Genomic DNA, 25,085 nt, shown 5'->3' on the forward strand with positions numbered 1-25,085 from the left:
TGCGACAAATAGTTTAAGCAGATTAAATTGTTGTGTTGAAAGCCAAAAAAAAGAGAAACGTAGAAATATCAAGTTACTTGATCTCCTTCAACCTTTGTCAAAACATGCAGGTGTAATCCAATAAAATACAATATCACTAAAAAGTTCATTCATTACAGAAACCCATTTCAAATAGTGAAAGTCAAATTTATCACAGTGATATATTTCAAGTTTATTTCTTTTAATTTAGATAATTATGGGTTACAACTAATGAAAACCAAAATTTTATTTTCTCAGAAAATTCAAATATTACATAAGACCAATAAGGAGTTTTAGACAGAGAAAGTTTATGTTATGGCCAGCATTATTACCCTGCACATGGTGGGATGTCAACAAGGTCGGCCTTCTTTCACCTAAAGAACATCTCCAGGATTAAAGGATTAATGTCTCAGCAGGACCTTGAAAAACTAATTCATGTGTTCATCTTTAGTAGAATTGATTATTGCAACGATGTCTTCACAGGTCTGCCTAAAAAGTCGATCAGACAGCTGCAGTTGATCCAGAACGCTGCTGCCCGCGTCCTCACTAGAACTAAGAAAGTGGAGCAGATCAGCCCGGTTCTAAATTTCCTACACTGGGTCCCTGTAGCTCAGAGAATAGAGTTTAAAATACTTCTGTTAGTCTATAAATCACTGAATGGTTTAGCACCAAAATACATAACAGACTTGTTGTCAGTGTATCAACCACCCAAACCTCTCAGGTCATCTCGCTCAAATCTACTCTGCATACCCAGAACCAGAACCAAACATGGAGAAGCGGCTTTTAGTTCTTATGCTCCACTAATCTGGAATAAACTCCCAGAAAACTGTAAAAGTGCTAAAAAGTTGCTTCAAATCAAGATTAAAAAGTAGTTTGTTTAGAGTGGCTTAGACTGTGCCATCTAAACATTAGTTAAGATTTCAGTCCACTTTTCCTTTCATTTTCCTATCAACAATTTTCTCAATTGTTCATTTTTTGCTTTTTTATCATCTTATTTTAATTATTCATTTTTATTCTCTTTAAATATTTGTGTTTGTTATTATTGAATTACCTTTATGCCACTGTAATGTACTTTTCCTGTTATGTCTCTCTTTTTTCCATGTACAGCACTTTGAATTGTCTTGCTGCTGAAATGTGCAATATTAAATAAACTTGCCTTGCATTGACACAGTACTTTCTGTACATGGACATACTTTTCAAAAGGTCGATGTTTTTGTAATAAAACTCATTTACTGGTCTTATGCAATTACCTGAGAAAGTGTTTTGTTACGTTTCCATTAACTGTAAGCAATAACCATGAAAAATGAATGTTCACTTGTTGAATTAATGAATTGAAACATATTCACTTTTTGACGATATTCTAATTTATTAGGACGCTTATCAAGAGTGTGATTCCTACAGAAACTGCTCAGGGCTTTTGTGACGAAGCTGCAGCTAGCCAGTGTTAAACCAAAAGTCTCACGTGGAGGAATCCACCTCGAGCAAACAGCAGCAGAATACAGGCACCGTTCTGGCTTCGTATGCATAGTTTGTAAAGTAAGACCTCCACTGAAGATTTCTCAAACTATCAAACGGAATATTCACGGTTTTGACCTGAGGTGGTGAACTTATGGCTGATCTATTTCCACCTGAAACAACATTGTTTACTGACTTCTTGTTAAAGCATGTAGCTGACAGGTTGAAGTAATAGAACAAGGAAAGTCAAAAGATTAAAAAAAAAAAAAGGACAGGTAGTGTGCCTGCACTGCAAGTAAGATGCAAGGAATTATTGACAACGGTGAGCTCCACTTTGATCTGTCTGTAAATTTCCACTGCTCCTTGCAAGCAACGACCAGTATGAGCTACTCTAGAGGAGCTAATAGCCTGCCAACACTAAGGAATGCCAAACAGGCCGGACCAGGTTGCCAAACTAAAGGCAAGAGGGTGTGAAGACATTAACGCCTTCAGAGAACAGATCACAGCCTTGAATCTGAGTCAGAGAATAGTAAATACTGTACATAAAAAATGTTCTGTTCATGGAATAAATACTGTCAATGGTTCACAATATACAGCATTGAAAAAGACGAGGCATAGATGCAGTCAATGAGAGAGAGAGAAAGAAATGATCAGCAGGTTAGTCTCTCCATCCTCCTCCAGGCTGCATGCAGGTTTTTCCACCCCGAGGAGAGAACACCAAGAGGCTGGGATGGAAGGGTTTCTTTTTCCTTTTCAAATATTTGTATTCACTCCATGGTTCTGGTGGGTAGAGAGGGAATAATGCAGTGTCATATCTGGGATGGACAGGATGTCTCAAGTCAGGAGGGAAGGAGGGAGCTAGGAGGGGGTGGGGGGGTGGATTCACAACATGAAGACAGATCCTTATGGAGTAGAGGGGTTTTGGATTGATGGTGGGAGTGTTTCAGCGCTACAGAAACAGGGGGAGACAGAGACAAAACAAGAACATTAGGTTCAACTAAATCTGGAAAAAGAACTCAATAATATGAGAGTGAATGATAATGATAAGCAGATCTACAGATCCTTGTAAAATCTTTCATTCCCCTTCAACGTTTTGACATTTTGTCTGCAACCACCACAAACTTTAATGTATTTTAATGGGACTTAATGTGAGAAATGGACGTCTAATTGTGAAGTATGAGGAGAGAAATACATCACTTTTATTTTTTGTTCCCAAAACAGCGTCCTAAAAAAAATGGGTCGTGCATTTGTATTCAGTCCCCATTTACCCCATTACCACTAAATAAAATCAACTCCCTCCAGAAATCACGTAATTAGCAAACAATACACCTGGGTAAGGTTTAATCTCAATAAAACCACAGCTGTTCTGTGAAGGCCTCACAGGTTTGTTGGAGAACATTAGTAAAGAAAATACATCATGAAGACCAAAGGACAAGTCGGTGATAAAGCTCTGGAGAAGTTTAAACCATAAGGTTATAAAACAACATCCCCAGCTTTGAGCATCTCACAGAGCAGTGTTCAATCCACTGTGCAAAAATGAAGGGTATGACACAACCGCAAACCTACAAAGAAATGACCGTCAACATAATGTTACAAGCCAAGCAAGAAGGGTAATAAGAGAAACAGCCATTTGCAGATAATGAGAGAAGCCCTATTTGCTGAGTGCACAAATATGGCGCTGGGCATTGAGTCTTGAGAACTGATTGAAATGGGTTACTAACATTCTGACTGTCCCAGAGTCCTTCAAATTTAAAAATTTCAATTCCTAGTTTCTATACCCAGTCCACCGACCAGAAGAAGCCGCCGAATGTCAACCAACAAGGCTCCGCAGGAAGTGTGTGCACAACAATGCAGTGGTGATCTAAAGTGTGGCTTAAGTTTGATTAAAGAAATGACCAGTCGGCTCAGTGCAACACTTGCAATAAGATTTTATCACGCAAAGGTGGGTGCAACATGATTAAACACCTCCAGATTCATATTGTAGAAGTAACAGAATGCCCCGTCTTTGACGCACTGCACTCGTCTTCCTCCAGCTCCGACTAGAAAGCCAAACGGCAGTCAGAATCAGATGAGGAAAACAATAAAATACTTCTTATACCAACATTGAGGCAGCTAGAAAGTTACACTCAACTCAAATGCAAATACCCAACTTACGTTAGCAATTTCAAGTCCTTTGTGAAAAAATACATGGGCTAACGTTAGCCAGGCTGTTGACCAGACTCTGTGATGCGCTACTCCGCTCACCGTATCGTCCAAGGAAAAGATACAACAAAGTGAAGAGTGCCAGAGGATGATTACAGCATATCTTTAGAAAACCTTTCACAATATATGCTACAACCTTTCTTCAGTCATCTATTTCACCAGAAGGAACTCTGGTTGCTAGCTCATTTAAACCATGTGAACTTTTTATCACCCTGTCTCAGAATCGAAACAGAGAATCGCTAGGAACCAGAATTGCAAAGAGGAATCGGAATCATTCAAATTGAAACGATGATCAGCCCTACACAACTATTAGTTGTGAACTCGACAGATGGGACGTCTTATAGCTTTCCTTCAACAACGGTTTTCTTCTTTTCACTTGTTGATACAAGTCGGACTTGCAGTCCATCACAACTTTGTGGAGAAAATGGAAACAGAAACCACTGCATATCACCCTGAAAAAAAACAAAAACCTGTGTAAAACATGGTGATGGCAGTATCATTCTAAGGGATGCTTTTCCTTATTAAAGGACAGCTGGTCAGAGTTGATGGGAGGATAGAAGGAGCTAAACAGAGGGTGGACCTTGAAGTAAACCTGTTAGAGGCTGCCAATAAAAATTCAGACTAGGCTGGAGGTTCACTCTCCGGCAGAACAACAACCCTAGAGGCAAGACACATGAAAACTTTACTTCTGATGCTCTGCATCCAGTCTGGCTGAGTTTAGGCTATTTCAGAAAGAAAGAATGGGTATAAATCTCTGCCTTCCCTTCTGAATTAAGAGCGTATTAAAAGCTAGAACTGGTAGAAATTAGGTAAGAATGTTGAAAACCAGGATTAATTTCCTTCATTTCACAATCATGAGCTACTTCATGTTGGCCTCACATACAATCCCAATAAAATACATTAAAGTTTGTGGTTGTAACATGCTAAAAAGGTTCAAGAAGTACGAATACTTTTACAAGTCACTGTATAAGCCATGCAACAGTCAGCAATAATTAAATCATTACACTCAATGATCATCTCTAACAATCTTTGCAAAACCTCACAAATTTGAATGAAAATACATTAGAAACAGCTTATTTAATATCCATTATATTAAATAGTTTCTGTTGATAAACCTGCTACTTTTTTTTGCGAGAGGACTTTGAATGAGAGCTCCGGGCCCTGGAAGATGCAGCCTGACTTTTATTACCATGGTTCCTATTTGTAGCACTGTGTGATTCCTCTGCGCTTCTAGTTATGGAGGTGGAAGGTCTACTTCTAGACTCTCTGCAGACTCCTGTCATCCTGGGCTTACCAGGCGGGCCGTGAACAACAGACAGAGCCGTGACTGTTTGGGCCCCTGAATATTTGGATTTTGACTGTGAATGGACTGAGTGTGACGGCAACGAGTAACTGCTAGCAGCACCAGCTGCTCCTTGTACAAATTTGGACCTATGGGTCAACTGCTTTTTCCTTACAGAGACATCTAGGTTCTTATTCAGATCAGGGTTTTGTTGGCTTTCACCCCATGCTTTAGATGTGTTAGGGTTCACACGCAAACGTTTAGAGGAGGTTAGATCATCCCTACGTAAAGAAAAAGCAGACTTCTGCCTGGTGGAAGAGGAAGGGCCAATATGAGTTTTGATGAAAGTGTCCTGGCGCACAGGGACCGAAGCTCTCTGACCTGATGCAGCCCTTCTTCTATCAGAGAAATTTGTACTGACTGTTAAGTCACTGCTCAAAGAACTGGTGGAGTCTTTGCGTGGCAGAGATCGTCCATGACTCACCTCTGTATTAAAAACATCACTGATACTACGACTTCTAATGAAGGTGGCATCTCTTGGGAGACCCCTGCCACCGTAGGACTGGCTGCTTGTGTGAATGCTGTTGTCGGAAGAAAGAGAAGAGGAGGTTCTTACAGGGCTGGTGTGGAGACTTCGGGTTAGAGCTCGCAAGTGGTGGGTGGCCGAGGCAGGAACGCTGCTGCCAAGGACGGGGCTTGCCCGTGGACTGCTCCTCAGCTGGGGCCTGCCAGGACTGCTTCGGGGGCTCCGGGAGGCCCGGCCTGACTTTGTGGCGAGCTCTTTGGCCCGGGACCGCCGGGGGCTGCTGTTCAAGCTGCGGGGAGCCTGAGGAGCCTCCAGGTCCTCCAAACGTTGAGTGAGAGCCAGTTTCTGCTGGATGGCCATACGCAGGAGAGAATTAAGAGTCTTCTTCTCATCCTCAGCAGCAGCAAGCTGCCTCTGCATCTCATCCAGCTGGGTGACGTACTGATCGCACCTGAAAGATGTAGAAAGGATCAACGTGCAGCATGCACAAGCAGGCAGGAGTTTATTAAAAGGCACACACACAAACAAAAACAATGTTAAAAACAAAGTCAGTGTGTTAGAAGCAACAATTATGAGCACTGCAAATAAATTAGATTTTTGGTATCAAGGGGAATGTTTTGGGTGTAAAAGAACCAAACTGAAAACTTAGAGCTACAAATTGAGCAGTATTTCAAAATCTCATAAAGGTTTCCTAAATGGAATATTTAACATGAATTTATATTTCAAGTACCAAGCATTCAGACTCTAGATGTCAATAATCTGGATTCTCTTTGCCCTTAATGCCCACACCTTATAGATCTTAGTGACACAGGTGCCAATGCTCAGACAGAGGGCTAAGGACATTGTGACGATGGAAAAGAGAGAGAGGATAGGAGAAATGAGCGTTATTTGCAACAGTTATTGTAATTACAAATTCAATAATACTGTAATTGATTGTTTTTCATAATTTCAGGCACCCCTGTGAAAAAAGCAGACAATCCTGCAGAAAATCCTTAACCCTCTCTGTTCCAAGTGGCTACTGGTGACTGTTTTTAATGTATTTGTCCTGAGCTCTACTGTGCTGATGCAAATGTCAAAGTTGTGTATTGTGGGACAAAATTTAAGAACTTTAAGAAAATTTAAAATAACTTTTTTCTTCTTCAAGTCTCTATATCTTTTAAATGTGTCCCTTCTGCATTTTGGGCCATTAACCAACATCATTCAAAAAGATTATTTTGAGTACATTATCCTTGGTTTGACATGAGTTTTAAAGAAATTAGATTTAATCATTCACAGGTGTTGAAAACCCTTCAAAATGTTCATGTTTTTTGTTTTCAAGTATATGAAGACCCATTTTCATGTACTGTACATCTACCAATTTGCACATGTGGGATGAGAAAAAAATAACGTTTTGACAATTTTGAGTTTGCACAAAAAATAAAAATGTGCAAAAAATTTCAGAAAATTCATGAATTTGTTATGTACATAATTAATGTCATTCATAAATGGAAAATTGGAAAACGTATCATTCTACATATGTTCATGGCAATCTTTAAAACAGTATTTTGTTGTGTCCGAGAGGCACAAGCGAGGTACAAAATAAAGGAACCCCAGAAGGTTAAAGCGGGTGAATTAATGGGAAATTGTCCATGTGCAGTTCATGCATCCCCCACATGGCGGCGCCTCTAAACTAACAACGAACTGTAACCTTTTCCAAGGCTTTAATCTTCTGTTGGATCAGACTTCAGCCGTCCTTGATCACTGTCTGTTCTTTATTAACGGCTCATAAGTGTCTGCAAACGGACCAGACCATCTGATGCTTGTCCAGGAGCTTCTCCAGGGTCTTTAATAACTGGTACATTAAAAACAGCATATTTCTAGTTTTTTGCATTTATATAATCAATGCTATCCAATCGACCAGAGGGGATGGGTTAGGAAAGTTTTGAGGTACTGTTCTCTCTTACTCGTCTCGTGCAGACACACGGACCTCTTCCTCCCCAACATGATCTGAATCAATCAGACAAAACTGCCCTTGCCCCCCTCCCCCCATCAGCACACGGCAGAGCATGTGGTTTATAATCTTCACGTGAAGCGGTGGATTGTGCACAGGTGTAATAAGCCCGGTAAGCTCATTACATTAATTGGTGCCCGATAAGTTATTTTACAGACCATAAAGTGATGGGAAAAAACCTTTTTTAAGAATTTCTTTTTAAATTTGGGTTTAATATCAGTTAATAAAAGAAAAGTTCTTACCGACTGGCAAACATGACTCTGAGAGAAGAGAAGGTGGCGGCATCCTCCTTCAGGGCTTTGAGCTCATTCCTCAGTTTCATCATGGTCTCCGACACCATGCTCTTCTCCGTCTCATACTTGGTTTTCAGATTAGACAAGGCCAACTCAGCCGTCTACAACAAGAAACACAAAAATGACTGAACATTTAAATAAGATTATCATGGTTCTTTGTGGCTACATTCAGAGAGGTTTTTAAAAGCCATGAAAGAGCCTGAATGAACCGGTGACATTTATCTTTCAGAGTGTTCAAGTTTACCAATCTATCAGTGCTGCATTTCTATAACGGTGTGGCTGTGGGCATCTACAGAAAAAAAGCTGAGAAGCTTCAATAAGTTTTATTTCAGTTACAGTGCCTTAAAAAAATATTCACCCCCTTGGCTTTTTACCTATTTTGTTACAATTCAACCTGGAATTTAAATGTTTTTATTACCATTATATATTATGTCATGGGTCTGCACAAAATAGTCTAAGTTGGTAAAGTGAAATGAATAAAATAAGGAAAAACTGAAAATTGGCGTGCATATGTAACCGCTCCCTTTGCCTTGAAGCCCCTAAGAAGTTCTGGTGCAACCAGTCAGTCATTTTCTACAGTTTCTTCCATAGTGGGTCACGGGGAGCCTTCTCCAGAGAACGTGCAAACTCCATGCAGAAAGACCCCTGGCCATGAGTCGAATCCAGGACCTTCTTGCTGCAAGGCAACAGTGCTACCAACAGCGCCACCGTGCAGCCAATTACCTTCAAATGTCATTAAACGAAGTCCCCCTGTGTGCGATCCAAGTGTCACATGATCTGTCAGTATAATCACACCTTTCTGAAAGACCCCAGAGGCTGCAACACCACTAAGCAAGAGGGATCGTACTATGAAGACCAAGGAGCAAGTCAGGGACTGTTGTTTTGTCCCATTTGTTGTTTGCTTCACACAAAAAAAAAGATACATCTTCTAATTTATAAGTATGTTCTGCAAATAAAATGGAGCAAACTCTCAAACAATCAATTTTAATTCCAGGTTGGGAGGAAACAAAGCATGAAAAACGCCAAGGGGGTGTCAAAATAAGGTGAGATCTTTCCATGTAATCCATGCAACATTTAGTAACTGCTCACAGTTAACTCCATAAAAGTTACAATAAATATCCTTATGTGTAATCCATGCAATAATTATTAAAACACAGAGTTGAAGCAGTAGAGTGAAACAAGCATGTTCTCATATTCTGGAACTGAGAGACTGGAGAGGCCTGTGTGGAGCCACATATTATCTGTCTTATCTTTTGCAGAAATATAAACAACAAGTATCCAATGATGTACGATAATCTTTTCCATTATTTTACAAGTATTATATGCAATCAGTAATCTTTGATCGTTAAGTTAAAAGATATATGATTAAAATATGATGAACTAATAAGGTAAAAAAAACATTTAAGATTTAAAAATTCTCAATCAGCTATATATATGAAAAAGATAAAATGTTGATCAGTTGTGATGTATGAATAAAAAGAATGAAGTAAATGCTGAAAGCTGAAGAATGGAATGTGTAATACTGTGTAAAGTTTAAAACTGAGCAGATTAGGGACAGAAATGTAGGATGACTGGGAGTGACGAGAGCCATCTGCATGCTGACATCAAACCTTTTCAAGGCTAATGGGAGGAATGGAGGATGAGTCTACATCTAGCCACGTGGCTATTATCGGCATCTCCAAGGCCAGAAGACAGCATCAGTAGGTCACAGTGACCATGACTAAAGAATTGAGTAATAATCAAGAAGCTGAGCTGAATAGGTTGCGCAATAACTGAGAAGCCTAACAAGGGTTGACTGGTGAAAGCATCAAACACCATAAAAGCAATGCTGAAGGAGGGAACGGGGTTGTTTCCTCGCAGAAGACCAGCGAACAAGATCGGACGGAGAAAAGAAGCTTGGATGGAAAAGGAACAGAGATACAGCCCAACTGATCGACTGCATTAAATAGAGGATCAACCCGTTTGCCTTAGAAGGACCGTGCCTCAAGATTAAGAATCTGATTTCATCTAAAGCCTTTTTATCCAGACAACAGAAGTGAACTTGATTGGTGAACAGCTGATTGCTCTAAGTTTCAGGCTTCTGGAAGTCCTGAATCAACCTCATTTATGTCTCCGGGTTTCCTTCAACTCTTCAGCCTCTGGAAACTACTGTCTTCGTATAACAACAAAGATCCTGTTTAACCATCGAAGTCTGGAGCATCAGTACCTGCCACTTAAAGGAAGAAAACAGAAGATTAAGTCGCATTCCCTTCAAGAAACCACTCTTTGTTACCAGAAGAATCTTCTCCATCAGGTGCATGGATGAGCCTCCGTCTTCAAAGCCTCTCCAAACTCACTAGTTTCAGCATCAGGAAAGACGGGTTGAATTGATTGATTCATTCTATTATTGAAATTATTTTGTGTTGCCGAATTTAAGCTGTTACTGACCCCCGCAAAACCGTTACTAATTAAAGAAAGCATATAAAATTCTAGTTAAATCGTGGTCATTCAGTTATTTGAGTCACCGTATTTTTTGGTTTTTCATTGGTGGTAAAAAGTCTTGTTGCCTGGTTCTAAGATGTTTTAGGAGGTTTTTATAGGTTGCTTTAGCCAAGTTTGTTAAAACAGCGCCCTTGGGGTTTGTGCCGAGCCACTAAAATTAACCTAGCCCATATACCAAGAGCCAGTTGTAAAAATAGGGAATGAGCAGCCGTGAACAAAAGTGACTGTTGAAAGTGTGGATGACTGCGATAGGCTACTCAGTCGTCCAAACCTCCAGTTGAAGAAGGGCGAGACTTTTGTATGAAGGCTGTCAGAGGCTAGGTGAGTCATTTCCCGACACCAGCTTAAACAGAACTTTCAGTAAACCTGCTTAGTAAGACCTTTCAGGTTTAGGGAAGTCCGGACCCGTTAGATGGAGAGCTGGATTGAGCCATCCCTTTAGACATAGGGAAGTAGGAGGGAGGGGTTAGCTCATCGGACAATGAAAGGGGTGAGTACTTTTGCAAGGCGCTGTATTTGGTAGAAGCTCTGTGAAAGAACAACTAGTTACCGACTAAAGGAAACAAATGTAAACATCTTTAATAAACACCAACCAAAGCGACTGTGTGCGCCACTCTGCCATAGTAGATGGTGCACAGTTCAGACTATCAATTTCTAAAAATACATTAATGCTGTTCGGACCGAATGCTGCAGCAAAACTTTAGGAAAAGCAACGGGCTGCGTCTTCAAACAGAACATTACGGCATCCTGTTGGTACTAGAATAACAGCAGGCAGGACTATAAAGCATTGATGGTTCTGTCCCTGTAATGGTATCCCGTTTCCATGTTTCTTATTGAAATCAGCTTAACTGTATGATGTGAAGACAAAAAAACCCCCAAAAAAAACATGATAATATCAAAGTTGCCAAGCAGCAACCAACTAATAATTAATATTCTAGCATTATGCACTGAAACAGATCACCTAGAGAGTGTTGGGAGAGTAACAGAGGAAGAACTCCAGACATGACAGAAGTAGGTCACATGAGACGTACGAGCGGAGGAGGAGGCGGGTCTAAAAATCATTCAGTATTTAAAGAGCAGGGTAAAAGGGACTCTCTGGAAAGCAATATACACTCACTGGACACTTTATTGGGTACGCCTGTTCAACTGCTTGACAACAATAAGCAAATTAGCCAATCACATGGCAGCAACTCAATACATCTTGACATGGTGAAGGCATCTCACTGAAGTCCAACCCAATATAAAAAAAGGAGAGGAAAGAGAATTTATGTCACTGGATGTGGTATGGGTGTTAGTGCCACATGGCTGGTCTGAATATTTCTCTCAGGTTTACAAAGGATGTTCTGAAAGAGGCAAATTATCCAGTGAGATTGGTGAGTATAATGGTGATGTAATGGTGTGGAAGGTATTATCTAAGCGTGAGTCCTACCAACTTAGCATCATTTAAATGCCACAGCCTACCTTAGTACTGTTGCTGAACATATTCATCCTTTTATGACCACACCGTACCCATCTTCTGATATTACAAAGCTCAAATCATCTCAAACTGGTTTCTTGAACATGATACCAGCTCACTTTAGTCCAGTGAATTCACTCGTCACCAGATCTCAATCCAACAGAGCTCATTTTGAGTGTTGTGTGAACAAGAGATTTCCCATCATGGTTGTGCTGCTGACAAATCTGCAGCAGCTGTGTGATGCTATCAAGTAAATATGGACCAAAATGTTTGAGGAATACGTCTTAAATTTATGTCAAAGAATCCAAAAGGGCCTCCAACCTGGTACTAACGAGCTGTACCGAATAAAGTGACCAGTGAATGTACCTAGATGTACAGATAATAATAAACTAGTGCTATTTGCATAGAGTGAGTCTCCATCCAATCTTTTAACAGCACACAGACACAATCTTCAGTGTACCACCAAATACAATACTTTAAACACAACATTTTTTTATTAATGGAAAAAAGCCATAGTAGTTATTTTTTGGCATCCCAACATATTAATCCTGGATGTTTTTTAAAATAAAGCAATCTTAGAATATACAGCACTTCCAAAGACACCTGAATGAAACTAATTATTTCTGTATTTACATTTTGACAATCAATACAGCACAACATAAGCTAATCAGCAACGGTCTCCACTGCAAACAATGGAAATGTAACTGGAGCCAAGTTGTCCTCTGCACACTTGGACAAAATTGTTGGTACCCCTCGGTTAATGAAAGAAAAACCCACAAGGGTCACAGAAATAACTTGAATCTGACAAAGGTAATAATGAATAAAAATTCTATGAAAATGAACAAATGAAAGTCAAGACATTGCTTTTCAAACATGCTTCAACAGAATTATTTAAAAAAATAAACTCATGAAACAGGCCTGGACATAAATGATGGTACCCTTAACTTAATATTTTGTTGCACAACCATTTGAGGCAATCACTGCAATCAAACGATTCCTATAACTGTCAATGAGACGTCTGCACCTCTCAGCAGGTATTTTGGCCCAGTCCTCATGAGCAAACTGCTCCAGTTGTCTCAGGTTTGAAGGGTGCCTTTTCCAGACAGCATGTTTCAGCTCCTTCCAAAGATGCTCAATAGGATTTAGGTCAGAGCTCATAGAAGGTCACTTCAGAATAGTCCAATGTTTTCCTCTTAGCCATTCTTGGGTGTTTTTAGCTGTGTGTTTTGGGTCTATCCTGTTGCAAGACCCATGACCTGCAACTGAGACCAGGCTTTCTGACACTCGGCAGCATATTTCTCTCTAGAGTCCCTTGATAGTCTTGAGATTTCATTATACCCTGCACAGATTCAAGACACCCTGTGCCAAATGCAGCAAAGCAGACCCAGAACATAACAGAGCCTCCTCCACGTTTCACAGTAGGGACAGTGTTCTTCTCTTCATTTGCTTCATTTTTCCGTCTGTGAACATAGAGCTGATGTGCGTTGCCAAAAAGTTCAATTTTTGTCTCATCTGTCCATAGGACATTCTCCCAGAAGCTTTGTGGCTTCTCAACATGTAGTTTGGCAAATTCCAGTCTGGCTTCTTTATGATTTGTTTTCAACAATGGTCTCCTTGGTCGTCTCCCATTAAGTCCATTTTGCCTCAAACAACGTCTTATGGTGTGATCTGACACTGATGTTCCTTGACCTTGAAGTTCACCTTTAATCTCTTCAGAGGTTTTTCTGTTCGTATTATCCATCTCTTTGTTTTGTCATCAATTTTCCTCCTGCAGCCACATCCAGGGAGGTTGGCTACAGTCCCATGGATCTTAAATGACTAAATAATATGTGCAACTGTAGTCACAGAAACATGAAGCTGCTTTAACATCCTTGTCTATCATTTTCTTTCTAATCTCCTGAGACAACTCATTCCTTCGCTTCCTCTGGTCCATGTTGAGTGTGGTACAAACCATGTCACCAAACAGTACAGTGACCTCCTGTAGCCCTGATTACAAGAATGTAGATACCTGTGATGCTAATTAATGGACACCCTGATTTAACATGTCCCTTTGGGCACATTATTTCAGGGGTACCATCATTTATGTCCAAGCCTGTTTCATGAGTTTATTTTTTAAATCATTCTGTTGAAGCATGTTTGAAAAGCAATATCTGACTTTCATTTGTTCATTTTCATAGAATTTTTATTCATTATTACCTTTGTCAGATTCAAGTTATTTCTGTGACCTTTGTGGGTTTTTCTTTCATTAACCGAGGGGTACCAACAATTTTGTCCAAGTGTGTATAACCGCCAACATAAATAAAACCTTTATCAAGACCCCAATCTGACAGTTTGAATAAAGAAGCTAAGACATGAAGCCTAAATAACTTCAAGTGGAAATGTTGCAGCTGAGTTTACCTGTTTGTTTGCCTTGAGGACAGTTCTCAGGGTGGCAATCTGCTCTCTCTTTGTGCTAAGAAGAGATTTGAGTTTTAGGACTTCCTCCAGAAGGCTTTCGGTATCCCGCTCCGATTCTTCGCTGCTGCTGCTGAGCCCAGAGTACGGCATCGCTCCCCTCTGACGGCAGAGGTCCACAGCCACCTGAGTGGACACACATGCTGATATCAACAAAAGTGAATTCTTGCTTTGCACATTATTATTTCGAAAATATTAAACAATTTCTTTCACATTTCTCAGTTTCTTAAATGCCGTAAAATACATTTTTTAAGTAACAGTGTAGCAATTATTTATTTTACTTTATTCTGCATTTCACTGTGGAGAAAAGCAAATCTACATTTTCCAGTGTTTCACATGATGTTTGCTCAAAGGATTATGTGTTCCTGAGGCCGCAACGCAACTTTGACCCTTTGATAATCCAATCCATTCAAACCAACACATACAGGCACGTGTCAGCACAGCCCTGAACGGGCGCTGGATTTGTCCAGACAGGAGAGTTACTCAAGAACATTAGCAGTCTGAACACAGTGTCAGGTTCAAGGGAAACTGTACAGGGGGAAAAGCTTTTATTCTGAAAATCCACCTGGCTTTCAGTATCAGTCTAAGAAAAATCTTTTGGAATAATTTATTCTGATTTGTAAGAGGTGTACTGGTGCTGCATGTCTCAAACACTGCCACCTTACCCTGAGGTGCTTGATCTGGCAACGGATGACAGCAACCAGGTTGGACACATTGGAGGGGTCCCTGAAATCCAGAGTGGGGGAACCAGGACAAGTCAGAGCGTCTCCGCTGGCTCCTGCACTGTCCACCTCTCCCATGAACTGCAGTGCTGCAGCTTTGGAGATGAACATGTCATTAGCCCAAGGCTTCTTCTGGGAGTTGTGCTGGGCGAAGACATGATGTGATCGTCGCACCCCTCCGCCGCCTCCCCTGGCACTGTCCCGGTAGTAGTCTAGGGTGACCCGTTTGGGTGTAATGTTGTTGCACACGCAGATGTGGTGGTAGAGGTTGGACAGTTCCTCAGAGAAAGCCAACAGCTCTTCCTGGGCAACGCTTAGATGCCCTTCAGAATCAGTCGCCACTTTCCGTGTAGCTCCGATCTCTTTCTCCAGCTCGCTGATGCGCTCCTGATCCTGCTTGCTGGACTTGATACACTGACGGATCTTGTCAGCCAGCTCCTGGGCCTCCCCCTTCCACCGGTCCTTCTCCTGCTTGTATCTCTGCTCGAGGGTGTTGTAACGGGCTCCCGCCTGAGAAAGTTCATCTCGCAGTTTGAGAAGCTCTTCACTGGCTGCACGCATTCGCGCCTCCAGCACCTCTTTGCTCTTTGTGTCCACCTCATAGTCAAAGCCTTCAGTACCATCCTTTCCAGTTTCCACCTTTTGCCTCCCCTCTGCCTCCTGGTTTTGATGCTGACTAATGTGCACAGCTTCCAGCTGCTGAGTGAGAGAGCCAACCTTGTCCTCCTGCTGACTTAGTGCCTGTTTGGACATCATCAGCTGCATTTGCAGTTCCTCCACTTTGCTAGCCAGACTGGATTTCTCCCTTTCTGCCTGAAAATACACACATAACAAAAAACATTACAAATGTGTAAATCCACCATTTTCATTCAAATAGTATGAACTTCATTTATTTCAAGAAAACGAAACACGACTCCCGCCCCCAATGCCTGTTGATGCATTTTTAATGTGACCACATTCAGTTCCAGAGTCCAAACATGTTAGACAGGGGCTTTTAAACCCAACCCCCAACTTAAGTGCATCATAAATAATATATTTCCACCAAGAGGAGCGCAATATGTTCTTAATTCTCTAAAACACTGCCTGTTAAAATAAGGCAGCGTCGACAATAATCAGGAGCAGACTACATTTCTCTGTAAAGCATTAATGCCTATCCTGCATCAACGCAGGGCGGATGTGGTCTCAGAACAGGAAGTGCCAGCTAACAGCTTAGTCACACAGATTAAGCTGTGCCGAAACTTCCTCACTGGGGACAATAATGGATGCTAGTATTTAACTGAGCCTGAACAGATTTTGAGAAACAAAAAAAGCTTTCATCTACAGATGAAATGTAAAATCCATAAATAAATTTGTATGAGATTACTGGTTTGTTTTAGTAGGGACACCAAGAACAAGCCTAGGAGACCATTTAGACACATCTATGAATAGGTGAATGAAAAGGTGTGTCCAGATTTATTTCTGAATGTAGATTAGATTCTATCCCGGAGGACAATAGTGCGAAAGATATTACATCTTCTTATAGGTTTCTTGTTGTTGATTTTTCTGTCGCACCTAAATGTTTCAGATCAAACAATATTTAATTTCAGGAAAACATAGCCTGAGCAAATACAAAACGCAGTTTTCAAAATTTGATTTCATTAACTTAGGGGGAAAAAAACCAAAAAAACAACCAACCTGCCTCTTTGTGAAACTGAGAATAAAAGGTTGTGCAATCAAGCATATGTGGTAACCAGCACTGAGTTCTTTCACAACTTAGAAAAACCTTCGGCCCACTCTTCTTTGGAGAATTGTTTTAATGCAGCCAGATTGGATATTCAAACATGAATGACGTTTTTATGATCAAGCAACAGCACTTCATTTGGATTTATGTCAGACTTTGACTAGTACCCTCCCAAAAAAATATAAATATTTATTTCTTTAAAATTTGATGTGGAAGAAGCTTTTCAATATCATTAAGGTAGTATGTGTAAAAGTAATAAAGATTGTTCTGTTGCCTACCTGTAGGAGCTGCTGTTTCAGTTTCTGACTATCTGAAAAGTGCAGCTCACTCAGCAGGTCAGACACCAAGCCTGAAGCTGGAGCACGCAGTAACACGTTGCTGTTGTGTGGCGTGGAGTAGCGATGGATGAGGCCGTTGCTGGGCGCAGATGCAGATCCATTTGTACGACTGCTGTCCTGGTTCTCTTCCTGAGCCTCACCCTCTCCTCCCTGGCCCTCCCCTTGACTGTCATCCAGCTGATCCAAATGGAGCTCCAAGTTGCCAACGGAATCAAACGGGTTCAGGGTCAGGGCAGAGAGCTCCCGTCGCAGACCGTTCTTCTGCTCCCGCTCCTCCTTCAGGGCTTCGAGGGCCTCGTCCAGCTGCCTCTCTGCTATCTCCCGCAGCCTCGCAGCTTCTTCCAGCTGTGCTCGCTGCTCCTCTTGTTCTTCATTCTTCTGGGATAGCTCAAGCTTCATTGATTCATACTCTACCTAAAAAGGAAAGAACAAGCAAAAGACTGTTTTTTAAAATCATGCGAATTCACCTCAACACTTAAATTAACCCAAGCAGAACTTTTAGACAAAGCGACTGGGAATAAAGTCTGGATATTTAACAATTTGGTCCAACTTACAGTTTTGTGTTCTAGACCCATCAGGACTTTAATTCCATTATCTGTCAGACTGCTTAGAAACCCGGATAAGTTTAAACACAAGCATACTGTCCTGCCTGTATTGCAGGATAAGGGAGTTGCTAAGATCAAATCAATACTTGCGTTCTAACCAATAAGAAAACACATCTGAGCTTAACAACACCTTGATGTATGTTGCAGAGGATTCATCACAAACTGGCCTTGAGGTTATCTGAAGCAGAGCTAAAGGAGCAAGTACAGACAAACAGGACTCTGCTACGTGTAGCTTCACCGTGGAAAGTCTTGGAAACACATCAGACCCATCCTGGTTTGCAAAGCAAACCCGCAACTCTATGTTTTACCAAAGCCTACATAAATAAACCCAAGACTACAGAAAAATGTTCAAAGCCAAAATAAACTTGGTACCAGTATTTAACTTCTTTAAAGGGTTTCGTGTCTTCCTCGTTTCAACAAATACTCAAAAAATACAAATGAAACCACTCAACAACAATAACCATAATTAGGTATAACAAGGATGAAAAAGTTACTGTTTTAAAACAGCATACTATTTTATTATACTCTATTATTTTAGTATAGGAATTTTCTGGGCACAGCCGCTGTCCCATCTGTTGTTACACGCTGTTGGTCAGCTGGCTTAAGGAAGGCTCCTACATTTTTACTTGGCTCACAAGAAACACAAATTCAGCTTTTTGGAAATATTTCTGATCATAAAAACACAGGCAGTCGTGGCTTGGAAACTAAAGGAGATGTGTGATGACATTTTATGACTATGAATAGCAAGTAAAAAGAGGCATGCCTGATCGACCTGATCAGAAAGTCTGACTAACTGGCAGAAAAAGGGAAAATATTTCGTGCAATAACTCTTTATATGTTCCTCCAGTCAGTAAATCAAAATAAATTCTAATCTTTTTAACTGTAAAAAGTTACTTATTCCTTGCAACAATAAGAAGAACTGGCCTCATTCTGCTTGGTTAAATAAAACAATTAGTTGTTTTACTTGTGAAGATACTTCAACACAATTAAACAGTGGATCACGTCATACAGGTGAGAATCTCACACCGGCCCATACCGAGTCCTAACCAAACATATATACACAATTTACATGAACACAATGATAACTGACCTGGTTTTCCTTTAGCACAGATACTTGTTTCTGTAAGGAGATGTTCTCTTCTTCCAGCTCACTATTGTCCTGTAGCTGCCGCAGCTCACGTAATTTGTATTCCTTCATTTCATCTCTTAAATGGTTCTTCTCTGCTTCAAGACATTCACATTCCTGCAGAACACGATGCACCGTCATAATGAGCGTAACGGACAAAACTTTAAACACAGAACAAGGGCATCATTGAAAGTAATGCAGGAAAGTTAATTAAAATGAAAACGTATGACAACTTCATAGAACAAGCCTGACAGGATTCAGTGGAACGTTAAGCTTACTTAGTGAGTACACACCATACCTTCTTAAGGTGGGTGGAGAGGCCCCCCAGTCTATCGATCTCTTCGTGGGCGTTGCCCAGAGCAAGACGAGCCTGTTTGAGCTCTGTCTGAACTTCCTCCAACCGGGTTGCCATGGCAGCCTCTTTGGTGGCAGTCTCCTGCAGCAGGCTCTCCTCCCGACACTCTCCATCAGCAGCTGCACGCTTCTGGCTGCTCACAGAATCTGCAAAAGCCTTTACACAAACAAAAAGAGTCGAGGATGGAGGAAAAACGTGCAGGATCTCACAAGCATCTGTGTTACACATAAATAAATCTTCAATTGACTGATGCATTTAAGATAACCTGAGCCTGAACTGAACTTCAGTGAGGAACTCACCTGAAACCTAATTACAAATGATAAGAGATGATAAAAAGGATGAGAATGAAGGCTTTAACAGCCCAGTTACACACTTTGGTGCTCCAGAAACAGATTATAAGCCTAAAGCTTGGCTTATAGTCGCATAATGCGTCTATTTACAGCTTCCCATAATCAGGAAACGGAACACTGTGCGTTTATGGCTACTGATGAAATAAATACTGGAAATTGTTTGACTGAACAGTGCATTGTAGTTAAATAATAATGCTAATTTAAATCTCTAGCTCATACTGCTTTCCTTAAATCCTGCCCAAACCTATGTGTGTGAATATCTTAGAAATTATTTTTAAGCAGATTGTGAAAGAAAATGAATTCTGTATCCATGTGCCTCCTCAAAAACAGCTTCTCCTAACGTGGAGTCTGAAAAAAACACTTTCTGCTATTCTGCAACATTTATTACTACGAGTCCTGAATGCCTTTAAGCTAAGGTTTGAGTATTCTTTTTTTCAGTTTAAGAAAGTCTTGTAAAAACCAAAAACATGTCGACATGATGAGGTTCCCTCTTACAAACCGTTGTTTAAATGTTTTCCTGTAATTCTCCCAAGCCCAATCTGCTGCAGAACCTCTGAAGGTTACAGTAACAATCCTGACCCCCCTCACATATTAGTGTTTCAGCAAATCTCTGAACACAAGGGTCTAAAATACAAATCAATCATTTGTACTAGGAATCTACGTTCCAGTACTTGGGATCGGTCCTGATCAAGACACTTTTAAATGAACGGTATTGGATGAAACTCATCTCCCGGCCGTGAAGAGAACCAGGTTTAGTATCCGGTGAGGCTGTGCTCATACATGAAAGTTGCTGGTATTGCTGGTCATTCCCAGCTGCGAGCTCCAACGTTCGAAACAAATCCAACGTCGCGTAGGTTTAAAAACTGGCCGTATGTACCAAGTCAGCTATTTCTTATTACGGTAAACTAATTCTAAAGCTGTGTGAGTTTTAAGCAACATGTCAGAACATTATAGAGGTTTCCTCGACATATTTAACCCCATGTTGGAACAGCACATTAAACCTGTCTTGCATAACCTCTGCTTAGGACAATTTCACTGTAAAGAAAATAGGCAGCAAGTTTGATACAATCACAATACTAATGTAGATACTGAAAAATATAGTGTTATTTAACTGCACTTTAAAATTACTAGGTTTTCAAGCATATACATCGCATTATTTAATAACTTTAGTGAAGTATTAGAGTTGCTATTAACAAAAGCCCAATACTAAGTTACCCAAATCGGTATTTGGGACAAAACGGGATTAAAACAGAATCTTGATCCAGTCAGTGGGACTGGGTGAACGTGGCTCTAGTGTAAAGCGCTTTGAGTGATCAGTATGACTAGAAAAACATTATATAAACTAAGTCCATTCACCAACGCAAAATAAAAACATAACACTGTTAAACAAGTGCATGGCACACTACATGGTGACATGAGTTTTAGTCTGGGGCATTAAATCCCCAAATCAACCTAAACAAGTTGTTGCATGTTGGACTAACTCATGGCGGACAATGATGAACAATCTTCTGCCATTGACATCTCAAACATCAAAAGGACAAAGCTCCCTTTTATTTATGCCACAACTGAAACCGAGCATTTGTTATAGTAAAATAATTCTTAAAGTACACAAAAATGTATTTACATTAAAATTTGCCCCGTACAGAAGAAAATTTAAAGAGGAAAAAAAGGGATTCTTTAAACAGCTTGAGAAATGCGGCTGGGCAGCTCCTCCGCTGTGAAAATTCAAATTAACAGTAGGAGCAGAGAGATAGTACAGTTATATTAACAGCTGAAACACTGTGGAAAAATGATAGCAATTCAACTATATACTGTATATATATATATATATGCAGTATATATACACTATATATACTGTATATATACAGTATATATAGTGTATATATATATATATATATATATAAAAATAAATAAAAATCTCAAAACACAAGTGTGTAACTGCGATACTGCATCTGGAAGCAGTGGAAATGGTCACTTTGTAATATGAAAAAAAGTCATACAGATTTGTGAGCCTAAAGTGTTCCTACCTCTCTGAGCTGCTGCAGTTCCAGCTTTAGGGATTCATGTTCTTCTTCCAGCTGCTTGTGCTTCATCTTGAGGCCGGCGCTTTCTTCCAGCACTACCAGTCCATATCGAGCAGCCTGCAGCTTTTCCTCCGTGGCCTCGTGGAGCTCCAGAGTGAGCCTCGTCACTTCAGCCTTCAAGTCTCTGCTCCCCATGTCCGCTTCCGCCTCCTCATCGACCTCTGCACCCGCTAGGTCTGCGTCGGCCTCCAACATCCTTGCCTGGCCTTCCGCTTATCTGCCGACGTTCCCCTGTGACACCCGTCTCCCTCACTCATCCACCCTCATCACCGCTGCACTGCAAACGAGAGATCAGGGAAGGTGGACTTTAGACTATATGGTGAAACCCAGATGCCAAGAAGGTTGGAGTACTGTGAAAATGTTTTAATAAAAACAGAAAGAAAAGATCTTTAAATCTCCTTAACCTATATTTTATTCAGACTGAAACACAGTGAACATACCAAAAGTTTAAACTAACAAATTTGATCAATTTACCAAAAAATAAAGTCATTCTGTATTTGATGGTAGCAACACATCTCAAAAAGTTGGCTTTGCAGTCAAACATTTTATCTCTAAAGAAATATTAACCAGGTAATTTGCTTAGCACCTTTATTCTCCTACTTCAAAACACTTTTTGGATCATTAAACTAACATCAATAGATTTCTGCTCCTGTAATAGTGGTGAGCCCATCATATAAATGTGAAATGTAGCAGGTCTGTGCTTTTTGGCTAAATTTAAAAGGTGCTTTCCCCTTTGAACTCCCTCCCACAAAGAAGAGATGTTTGACCTTAGGTCAAATTCACTTCATGTTGCAGAGAAGCTGTCATGATTTAGAAACTTTTATGAAGTGTGTTTTACAGCTATGCTTCAGAGTGTTTAATCATTAATAATAAAATGACATCAACAAATATTGTTAGTGATATTAATTAGTACTTTTAATTGTTAAGTATTTCATCAGTTTACTAGTCTTGAAAAAATTGCATCTATAAACAGAGGAACAACTTCAGAATCATATTCATTAAGGGAAAACTGGGTGGACTTTGAAAAATCCATCATCTACAGTTCACAATATAATCTAAAACTTAATATTGGACAGCAGTGATTGACAGCAGGTCGGATTCTGTTACGGACATTACTACATGGGCTCAGGAATGCTTCCACGGATCTCCTGGTAACACAGTTCGCCAAGCGATCCGCGATGTAGGTTAAAGCTCTGTCATGCAAAGAAGAAACCATATGTGAACACCATCCTGAAACGCTGCAGTCCTCTCTGTGCTGAAGCTCATTTAAAATAGACTGAGGCAGAGTGGAAAAATGTTGTGCTGTCAGACGAATAAAAATATGAAGTTCTTTTTGGAAACCTCTTCAAGCGTGCATGTTACCAGCATACAGTTCAAATGACAAGGGCAGTTTACACATCACAAAATTCACCATCAACAAAAGCACGGCTTTATAGTTCACGAGTTGGGTTTCCAGGAGTTTTCCCCAATAAAAACTCCTGCAACTCGTTTCCTCAGATTCCAAGTGTTGTCCAATGCTGTTAAAAGGATAAGGGGAGTACCATCAAGTTCAGAATTACTCCCAAACAAGCTATAATTCATAATTTCAAGGTCACGAGTTGGGTTTCCAGGAGTTTTCCCCAATAAAAAGTCCTGCAACTCGTTTCCTCAGATTCCAAGTGTTCCAATGCTGTTAAAGGATAAGGGGAGTACCATCAAGTTCAGAATTACTCCCAAACAAGCTATAATTCATAATTTCAAGGTCACAAGTTATGCTAAATTATTCCATTTAGTTTATATTTACAATTTAAACAATGCCCCAGCTTTACTGGAATCAGGGTTGTAAAAATCATCAGTTAGGAACTAGATTTCTAGTAATAGATTAACACTAATGGATGTGTTAGAAAGCATCTTAACTTGAATCACTGCTCGGTGAGGCTAAAGTCTAAAATAACCTAACTGTAAGCATTTCATGTGCATATCATATTTCAGTGTCGACTCTGCTTAAGCTCTCGTGGAAAACAAAAGGTTTGGGCTTAGAGACAGCACATTAGGACTTTCAAATTATTTAAAGCTCGGTATGAATGACGCCTGAGATCATCAGCAACTAGATCCCGTTATTGCAAAGAGATGGTTGTGCTCAGTCCACTCGCATCAGTCAGACTTTGGCCTCCAAGCTATGGAGATACAACAGGATTGCCAGATAACAAAAAGTATGGGCATTTAAATTGACGTGGGGAGCCAATCCCACTTTATTTCCTTGTGCTTTTCATGTTTGCCCGAAGATGGATACACCAGCTGCCCCGGTTGTCCAGCGCCCAGATGATGTGGTTAGTTAGTCATCTTGAAGGCATCTGGTTCAAGTAGCTCACGAAGCAGTCCATCTTTAAAATAAAATGTAAGCCTTCAATCGTACATTAGCCAAGTTCTTAGACTAATCTGTTATACAGAAGATGAAAGGTTGTCTGACAGGGATGCAGAACCGAACACGACACCGGTACAGAGAAACAGGACACTGATCAGACTGCTAGCATCAGTAGCTTAGCTTAATGTGGTGTACACAACAAATGAAACCACAATGTTGACAGACTAGCAGAGTTTAGAGATCAAGCCTCTAAATCTGAAGACTAAACAAACGGCACTGAGCTCTCCCTCATCAGATGAATCCTGTCGGACGAGCTAATTAGCCATCAGTAGCCAAACTACGTACTCACCCCGCTGTTTTATTTCAAAGATGGAGCTCGCCGGTCGTAAGCAGACGGAAACGCCGCTTCCTCCTTGGCACCAATTGGCATCAGCTGTCCACTAATCACGTTAGTTGCCAGGTAGCCAGTTTAAGTATGAAGAAGAGCCGCTCCCCTTCCTCCCAAACCACCTGCTTCCCTCGTTTCACGGAGGGGTCGAGTATCAAACGCGCGCTGTAAACGAGAAGGCACTGATGCGCCCTCTTACGTACCACCGGGGTACTGCAGATTGAACCACAAGACGGTGTTTGCTTCCTTCAGGGCACGTTTAATTGTTGTAGTCTGTGTCCATTTTAAGCTTTAATGTTGTAAGAAAAGTACAGCATATGAATAAAAATAAGTGCACCTTTTACTGTGTATGATTCATATGAAGGACACATCAGAGAGATAAAGTGCTTTACTGAAAAAAAAAAAAACTATAGTAATAATACACTAAAATATTTACAGCGATTTATTTATTTAATTCGTGTAATAGATCAGGTCCATCTTAGATATGTCAAACCTGTAATCAATTATTCTACAATGAGCAAAGATTCCTAAAGATATAATGTTTAAGTTATACAAGACACCCAAAAACATTGAAATTTCAACCTTTTCTCGTCTTTTTTTGCATTACCATCAAACTATTTGGGTCCATCTTAGATTTAGACTGTTCTGACCTAGAATAAAATATTCTAGTATGCTTTCTGTTTCATTTAAACATATTGTAATTTCATTCCTAATCTAAGGTCAAAATGCCAAAAAGCATTGAGATCACTCGTTTTTGTTTTCACAAATAGAATAAATGTTTCCCAAATAACAACCTCAGTTTTAAAGTACTATATAATTTTTCAGTTGAGGTTTAACCACTATGAGTCATTTAGATTTTGATCCAGAGCTGATTAATGATGGTCCTGATTCCATTA

General features: G+C 40.3%; 1 protein-coding gene across 3 annotated transcripts; it reads right to left on the reverse strand.

The window, feature by feature from the left end:
• Positions 1-1,359: 1,359 nt before the first annotated feature.
• On the reverse strand, positions 1,360-24,376 carry zgc:162200 (uncharacterized protein LOC558638 homolog). 3 transcript variants are annotated; one of them, XM_047376456.1, is made up of 11 exons: positions 24,151-24,376; positions 23,688-23,820; positions 21,401-21,734; positions 18,967-19,179; positions 18,633-18,785; positions 16,878-17,351; positions 14,823-15,692; positions 14,101-14,283; positions 7,716-7,867; positions 5,574-5,934; positions 1,360-2,253 (listed from the first exon to the last, which is right to left on the reverse strand). In XM_047376456.1, exons 3-11 carry the CDS (start codon positions 21,650-21,652, stop codon positions 2,227-2,229), a joined length of 2,685 nt encoding a protein of 894 aa, XP_047232412.1. In that variant the 5' UTR covers positions 21,653-21,734; positions 23,688-23,820; positions 24,151-24,376; the 3' UTR covers positions 1,360-2,226. The 3 variants fall into 3 exon arrangements, with proteins under 3 accessions (XP_047232412.1, XP_047232402.1, XP_047232421.1); XM_047376446.1 differs by lacking the exon at positions 23,688-23,820; XM_047376465.1 differs by lacking the exon at positions 23,688-23,820 and having other exon boundaries at positions 1,360-2,422.
• Between the last annotated feature and the right edge of the window lie 709 nt (positions 24,377-25,085).

This window comes from Girardinichthys multiradiatus, chromosome 1 (assembly GCF_021462225.1).
Source record: "Girardinichthys multiradiatus isolate DD_20200921_A chromosome 1, DD_fGirMul_XY1, whole genome shotgun sequence".
Classification (NCBI taxonomy): Eukaryota; Metazoa; Chordata; class Actinopteri; order Cyprinodontiformes; family Goodeidae; genus Girardinichthys; species Girardinichthys multiradiatus.